The following is an 8,321-nucleotide window of genomic DNA, read 5'->3' as shown; positions in this document are numbered from 1 at the left end:
GGGGTATTGGAGGTGGCAGTTTTACCTGGTTCTCATCTATCGTTTTATGAGAGTCTGACTGTTCCGCAGGTAAAGAGGATACCTGCACTGTGCTTACGCTGTGGCCCCACCCTTATCAGTTTCTGGTTGGGAATTGAATTCTAATTTTTCTGCTGAAGAGCGCCTTGCAGGGAAATCCTTCCCTCAGGAGAAGGAACCCTGAAATAACCAATGGTTGGCAAAGAACTCAGAAGTATTGTCCTTCAAGTTGTCCCAGAAGCTTAACAGTCATTCCCAGCTGGGTGGGATTGATTTAGCAAGGCTGATCCAGCTCTTCTTCATCTGATGCATCTGGTAACTGCAGATCAGCGGTTGGAAGATGCTGTTTAGTTGCTGCCCCTTTTCTTGAGTAGTGATGTTGTAGAATCCACTCTGCTGGTGGAATGAAATTTCATCAACCTCCTTGAATACCTTGTCAATAGTGTATCTCTGCAAAATATTTTGCAGTTTCATTTTAATGGGGCAGCAGTCAGCAGGTCCTGAGAGTCTGAATGGTTGGATTCTGTGCAGAGTTCTGCCACTCCCCCCCTTACACTGGGAGAGTGCCTCATGTCTGTCCTTCAGCTGCAACTTACCTGTTTCAATCCCAGTATGATGGGGATTGCTCTTTGACAAGATCACCATTATCTGTCAGTAGTATAATGAAAAGAGAAATTGTTACTGTTCCTTTTTTAGCTCCGAGTGCTCCAATAAACTGGCGACGAGGAAAACTGCTGGGCCAGGGTGCCTTTGGTCGTGTGTATTTGTGCTATGACGTGGACACGGGCAGAGAGCTTGCCGCTAAGCAGGTCCAGTTTGACCCAGAGAGTCCCGAAACGAGCAAGGTAATTCTCATCACAGCTTCTAATACTCATTATGCACACTTTGAGATCCTGCAAAGTGCCTGTATCTCTCTGTCCTCGAAAGCTAGTATCTTATTTAGTTTGTACTGGGGTTTCAAGTCATGTGGAGAGGAGTAAGAGTCATTTAAAAATTACTTTTCTGTATTAACTTCAGCTTGAAACTAAAATCCATTTTCTGGCTTCATTTTTGGCTCTCCCTTCTCAGCTTTTTGGTTTGTTGCCAGGTTACTTGAGGAATACTAGACTGCCCTGTGTTCCTGGTTAGACATGGATGTGAATGAAACTAAACCCAGAAAGAGTAGGTCTTTTTTCTTTATTAAATAAAAAAAGCTGCAGGCACTTGCAAAATCCACTTTCTGGGCTCATGTGGCAGGACCTGTATCAAATGTATTAATTACCAGTTTCTGCTTCTGAATTCCCCCTGTCCTCAAAACAAACTGAACTGTGGCATGTAAATTAATCAAGATCAGGAATGTGACAACACATTAGAAGTAGTGGAGATGGGAAGGGGCACCTTGAAGTTATAGGTTACCACATGACTCCTTGCACAGTGGATGCAGATGGAATGGCTGTTAGGTTTTTTCCTAGAGTTTTAACACTGTACCAGTTTCCCAGTATTGAACAAATTCACTTTGAGCTGGAATAACTGATCCACGAAGATTTAATTATTCTGATTTTATATGAGATGTTGGTGTCAAGGTAAGTCCTAAATTAGTAAGTTGTAAGTTGTACTATGTCTCTGCTGTAAATCAGACCGTAACTGAGCCAAGGAAGAACACCCTGGAATGTATTTTGAAGGCACTGAAACTCCAAACCTTAAACTGTCAGTTGGCCCAATTAAGCAGCTTCCTCTGGTTCCATGCACCTCTGCAGCAGCCCGGTCCTCACTCTTGAAACTCTGTCTCCTCTCCCAAGGCGAGAAAAGCAAACCTGGCACCTTCCAGCGGCAGGAGTGGAGAGAGTTAAGTGGGACTCATCTGGGGGAAACTATCATTCCTTTTTTCCATAAATCCTCCTGCTCCAGTACCTTTGATGTTCAGCCTGTTCATTCCCTGGATTCAGCGAGAACCTGATACTTTTCCTGGGCAGCAAACATCTACGATTCAGTCTGAAATTGTTGGATAGTCTTTTTGCCTTTGTGCTACGATACCCTGTTGTCTGTGGCAGGAGTAAAGCAAGAACCAGTTTCATGTGCATAGCTGCAGATGCTTTGAAGGAAATGAGAGAGGAAGCCATTATAAGGTTGATTCAAGGAGAATCGTCAGTGTGAATCAGAACAGGACTGGGTGACAAAAGACATTAGGAACTCAGCACTTCTACTTTTGCTGTGCAATAGGTTGAGGTTCCTACAGAAAGATTGCTAGCAATTCTGTTACTGTGTTTTCAGAGCTTTTTCATAATTGAAATTCATGCTTACTGCCCTCGGCTTAATGGTGAGCAGGAAGGTTATATCTGTGTTGTGTGTGAAGAATGCTTTCAACCTCCTGGGCTAAAGCCATTCAACTGACAGAATCAAGACAAGGAACAAAGTTTTTCTGGTAGTAAATCCATATATTATACTGCCTGTGTTCAGAGCTTCTGCACCAATACTTACCTGCTTATTATACAGTAAGGATTAAGGTGAAGCATTGGTAGTGCTTGCCTTTCCCAAGAGATAGGTGACCCAGTGCCATGGGTTAGACTCCTTCAGTGTGGTAGTGGCCTTATCCTTCCAGTGACATGGACAGATTTATTAGGATGGAATATTTCCTGGGGCCGGAACCTTATTTTCTCCTTCAACATCCATAGGAAGTGAGTGCCCTGGAGTGTGAAATTCAGCTGCTGAAGAATCTCCAGCACGAACGTATTGTTCAGTATTACGGCTGCTTACGGGATCGAGCGGAGAAGACCTTGACCATCTTCATGGAGTACATGCCAGGGGTAAGAGCTGAGACAAGCAGCACAGTCGCAGATCATAAAGTGAGATGGGTGGGTTTGTTAGTTGGTTTATTAGTTGCTGTGATTACCCTAACTCTGTAATCAACCTTATGCCCTCTTAGGTATGCCCTTTCTCATACTGGCTTTACAGTGCCACCACTTTCCTTGTATCTGTGCCCCAACTACATCTTTGGGCTTTTTCTGGTGTCTTGTACCTGAAATAAATTCTTTTCATTAGTCACTAACACCAGATCTTCAGTCTCAATTTGCTCTAACAAAGTACTTCAGAAGACTTAGGCCAGCTTGTCAGTCGGGCTAACTGAATTAGCAGAGTCATACAGTACAGCAAATTAAGCTAAAACTGACCTTGCAAGGCTTTTGACCTGGATCAGTCTGCTAAACTCTTTTATTGCTTGTCTTCATATGGAGTTGGACCAGAACAGTGTAAGGATGGAGGAAGCAGGCAGAACCTCCTTAAGCTATTTTTGCCATAAAGCGTGTCCTTTTTAAGGGGCTTCACAGGGCAAGATGCTCTGACAGCCTCACACAAAGGCTTTAGAAGAGGCCAGAATTCATTCCTCTGCCGGTTGGGTGTACAGCAGAGTCACAGCTCATGGGAATTGAATGGCGACTGCAAGATTTGTGGTTTATCATTTCTTTGCCAATTCTTTCTGTTTGCTTTTGGTGCAGGGGTCAGTGAAAGACCAGCTGAAGGCGTATGGTGCTCTCACGGAAAATGTAACCCGGAAGTACACTCACCAGATTCTCGAGGGAGTCTCGTACCTTCACAGCAACATGATTGTGCACAGGGACATAAAGGGTGAGATCAGCTGGTGATGTGTGTTGTAAGACCACATGCTAAAGGAACTCTGAACTAAGAAACCAAGTGTTAAAAATTCGGTATCCTGGCTGGGGATTCTGAACGTTGCTTGGCTCAATTATCTCTTTATGGTCTTCTATCTCTGTGCAGGCCTTGGGGCAGGCTGTGTTCTGGGCTGCGTAAGGGAGGTTGGGCTGGTCTCGCGACAGGACCTGAGAGCATGGCAGTAGGTTATAGAAGACTGGAGGCCTGTAATTCTTAGGAACACTCATCTTTCCCTCACACCCCAGCAAAATGAGGCTGAGTTGCCACCTGACTTTCACTGCCCCCATAAGGCACACTCATATGCCTGTGGATTCCCTTCTGATTCCCTCTCCGCTTGGCCAAAGTACCATTTCTCAGCTGGTAGGCTTACCAGTTGCCATAAGAGCTCCATGCCTGCTCTTGACAGTCCTGCTTACCTCAGGCTCTTGTGACTGTCCTGTTTCTTCCACGTGAGAAACCTCTCGTCTTCCATGTAGAGCCTCTGGGATTAGTCCTTAATCTTCCTCTTCCCAGTATAACCTCCAGAGCCAGCCAGTCTCCTTAAGAGTTAATGTCAACAGATGTGGCAGACACCACACAAATTTTTCTGTGCTCTAGAGGCACCAGGAGGGTTGTTTGCTGCAAGAGAAATATCCCCTTGTTCCTGCCTGTGAATCTTCATTGCATCCCCTCTAGGGTGGCAAAGGGAAATGAGCTGCAGATTCTTGAATAACGCCCTGTGTACTGCTCCTGTGATGCTCGTTACCTAAGGATTTCCTACCTGGTGGGTTGTTCACTGGTTTGCACCCATCTAAGCCAAACTGTTAGCTCTGCCTCCGGGGTGCTGGCCTGGACAGACTTGTTATTCTGAGTTCAGCTCTTCCAATGGGGAAGTGAAGTGCTGAAGCTATCACCCAGTACAAAGGCATTTTATTGGAGAGCAGGAGGAGTTCACGTAGGCACATACCAGGTAATGGCAACACAGAGATTTGTCTTACTGCAGCTCTGGAGGAGTTGGTTTTGGTGTCGGAGCCTTAGTTTGTGTCCACATACAAGCTCAGCTCTTAAGTTTGCTTTTTTCCCTGGTGCCTTGTGTTCAGGACCTCTGACCAAGTGGAGATTGACTTGTTTATTGTAGGAGTTCAAAGTGGTTTAATTAGCTACATCTGTTCCCCAGCTGACCAGAAAGAATGGTTATACTGGCCGAAGCAGCATCCCAATAAAATCCTTTCCTACACGGCTATGTACTCTCCAAGCCATTGGCCTGGGGGCCCTGCATAGGCTGGCTGAGATGTTTACGGGCAGTGTAACAATGACGGTGCTGACTCAGCTCTCGTTTCCCTTCCCCCTTCACTTCCTTGTGTTTTTCCCCTGAAGTTTTTCCCATTTGCAGCCGTTAGCGAGTGGCCTGGCTACAACCCGAATTAGAGAAATGATGGTTAGCAGGTCACCTGAGGCTTAATGGGGAAAAAGCCATACCATGAGCATGCGTATTTCTGGGTTGGATATCAGCTCTGTAGGCTGCTGATCCAACAGCTGGATTGCATGAAAACAGCTGTCTCCATTCTTCGTTTTCTGTCCAGGAGCCAATATTCTCCGTGACTCTGCTGGGAATGTGAAGCTTGGGGACTTTGGGGCCAGCAAACGGCTGCAGACAATCTGTATGTCTGGAACAGGCATCCGCTCTGTCACTGGCACGCCATATTGGATGAGCCCAGAGGTGATCAGCGGAGAAGGCTATGGAAGAAAAGCAGACGTGTGGTGAGGCTTTAACTGTCTGTCCATAGATCGATTTACAGCTTTACTGGAGCGAGATAAGGCATATACGTTCTGTCATCCGTATATCCCAAACCAGATTTTGTCTGGATCAGAAGTTGAAGGCGAACTGAAGTTGTGGGTTTGAACTCAAGACATGACCTGCTGCAGGCTGTGCTTTGCAGTGTCAACGTGCAACTGCTCGTTCAGTTGTTGGGGAGCAATTTCCACGCGTTCCTCGCTCAGACTGATAGCTGATTTTCTGTTTCTGACTGGAGCGAGGTTTCCATCCTTCTTATATCCCTTACAAGAGAAGACTGAAGGTGGTTCAGGGAGAGTCCATTCATTTGGTTATAAAATGAGAGGTATGCTTATAACACACTGGAAATGAAAGGAGTAGAATTTGAGCTTTAAAGGAAAGATGCCCCAACCTGGAATAACACAAAAGATGCAGGTCGGATCAGAGGTGATCTGAAGTATGTGTGAATGGAAACTGTAGCTGTGCTGTGGCCAAGAAACAACCTCTATTGAAAGGAAAGAGGAAAATAGTCCTGTGTCAAAATGTTGGTTCTGGAGGCCTTAAAATGTGAGCTTGTAAAACTCAACGACAGTGACAAAAGGGGAGGGTCCCCACAGTAAAGCAAGGCCTGTGCTGTTTGCTGTGCAAGCAGTGAATGGAAACAGCTGAAATTTGTCTCGTATGCAAAGAGTTAAGTTCTGCAGACTCTCCCAGTTGGAATGCTTGGGGAGAGAATGGAGCACGTGCCCGTCCCCCTGGGTTGATGCAGTTGTGGATTTCCTCTTGGTGCTGACATCGGTCCATTCCCATCAAAGAGACGCTGCCGTTGGCCGAGCTCCAGTTCCTACAATCCCCATCGTTATTTAGGGGGGTCAGAATTTTCCAGCGCAGCGTTAGTCCCAGGGTGGATGCATATGGCCGAGAGGCTCAAAGACGTAACAAATCTAGCCACCTGGCTTTCTGCCACCGCTGCAGGCCCCTCTCCAATTTTCTTTTTCCTAAATAGCAGAATATGTGAGCTATTTGTTATTGCTGGAGTAACTTGACATGAAAAACATGCCTGCTGTTTGCAGAATATCTTAAAGAAACCGGATCTGCTTAAACGGTATAAATCAGTCTAAACAATAATATATCCCTGCTTGCTCTTGAGCAAACCCCCAGCACTTCAGCACACATGGTTTGCATTTTCTGTTCTCTCTTCTAGTAAGTCTTAAACGGCTGGAAACCAGTGTAAAATTTTCACGTTGGATTTTAAACCTTGTCAAGGAATCGTTTCTTGCATATTCACTGGATTTAATTCCTTTCCTTCCTTGTCTTGAAAATTAATGCAAGTCTGACTCTGAAAATGCCTTTTCTTTGCTTTTTCACTTCAGAAGAGGATTTAGTTCAAAGGTAGGGGAGGTAGTTTTGCCTTTTTAATGGAACGATGTGATCAAAACACTGTGGTGGATATTAGAAGTTCACCAACTGCTTTTGCTTAATCCGTGGCCTGGAGGAAGCAATTAATCCTTTTTGAACAAAAACCAGTCACTGCAGAACCACAGAAACCTATCTTCCTCGCGAAAGTATTGGTGTCACGCTCGCTTCAGAAAGGTAGCTCAGCCACGTCCGTCCCACGTCATCACGTTCTTGCCTCGAATTAGCCCGCAGAGCCCCATCGGCTTCACCGGGAGTTCTGCCGTGACGCGGTGGATCTGCCCTGCTGCCTGTTAACTTGCTGCCCTCTCCGTTTGGAGCTGTTAAGACTAATTGGTTTTTTGACCATCTGCAACGTTAGGTTTCTTGTGAAGTGGAGGTATTAGGGGTTTTTTTTGCGTGTGGGCATTCTGGTGCTGTGCACTGAACAGGGGATTTGCTGAAATGGCTTTGTGGGGTCAACCAGCCCCGATTCACCGGACCTTGGTTAAAAAGGATGTTTTCTACCTTGCAGCTCAGCAAGTGCCTTTGAGATACAACAGCAGCAGCAGCACCCAAAATACCCGAGGTCAAACAGTGCCTTTGGAGACCTCTCGTGAGCACCTCTTGCCCCCTGTTTTTAATGCAGATGGTTACTGAGAGTAGAATTTGGGCAGAGGCGAGCAGGAGAGATGGCAATGCACCGTGCCCGGTGCAGCAAGAACCACAGCAGAAAGCAGCCTGCCTCTCTCAGCATTTACTGCCAGCCTGACGGTAGTAAAAGCAGTGACGCTGGCAGGTCTGGCTCCGAATCTGTGCACACGCGGGGTTTGCTGAGCACAAAGCCATTTTATAGCTGTTTTCCTTGTACCTTGATGTGGGCTGCTTGGAAGTTCTCTCTGAACAGTGTGCATTATTGTGTGAGTCAGTTCTCACTTGTTTTTCTTTTCCTGTCTGCTTTTCCAGGAGCCTCGGTTGTACTGTTGTGGAAATGCTGACGGAGAAACCACCCTGGGCAGAGTACGAAGCCATGGCAGCCATTTTCAAAATCGCCACCCAACCCACCAACCCCCAGCTCCCCTCCCACATATCAGAACATTGCAGGGACTTTCTGAAGCAGATCTTTGTGGAAGCCAGGCACAGACCCTCTGCGGAAGAGCTGCTCAGACATCAGTTTGCACAGCTCCAGTACTGAATTACCTCCCTTGCTAGCAGCTCGTGCTGGGCTTTTGGTGCCCGTCTGGTCTGGTTGCAACTGCCCGTTGTGGTGCTGCATCTTCAAAATGCCAACTCAGCTGTCCTAGTCCTTTGGGGAAGTTATGCCAAGGAACCTAGGGTCTGCTCTTGTGCCTGATACCTTTGTTTGCTGGACGAATGTTTGTCCTACCCACAGCTGACAAACAGAGCTGCATTTTTGCCCTAGTCACCTTGATGTGAAATTGCAGCTGGCTGCATGTTTTCTGCAGGCCCAAGAATGGGGATCTAAGAAGTGTCTCACTGGTTGAACGTA

General features: G+C 46.4%; 1 protein-coding gene across 3 annotated transcripts in view; it reads left to right on the top strand.

The window, feature by feature from the left end:
* The window catches only part of MAP3K3 (mitogen-activated protein kinase kinase kinase 3), a 30,415-nt gene extending 22,094 nt beyond the window's left edge, over positions 1-8,321 (top strand). For all 3 annotated transcript variants that reach the window (XM_010154812.1, XM_010154811.1, XM_010154813.1), the window contains 5 exons: positions 715-863; positions 2,670-2,801; positions 3,489-3,618; positions 5,226-5,403; positions 7,778-8,321. In XM_010154812.1, the coding sequence (XP_010153114.1) occupies positions 715-863; positions 2,670-2,801; positions 3,489-3,618; positions 5,226-5,403; positions 7,778-8,006 (818 nt within the window). In that variant the 3' untranslated portion in view covers positions 8,007-8,321. The remainder of the gene's footprint in view (positions 1-714; positions 864-2,669; positions 2,802-3,488; positions 3,619-5,225; positions 5,404-7,777) is intronic.

Source organism: Eurypyga helias, unplaced genomic scaffold (assembly GCF_000690775.1).
Source record: "Eurypyga helias isolate BGI_N326 unplaced genomic scaffold, ASM69077v1 scaffold13267, whole genome shotgun sequence".
NCBI lineage: Eukaryota > Metazoa > Chordata > Aves > Eurypygiformes > Eurypygidae > Eurypyga > Eurypyga helias.
This window is presented reverse-complemented; position numbering and strand designations above follow the sequence as displayed.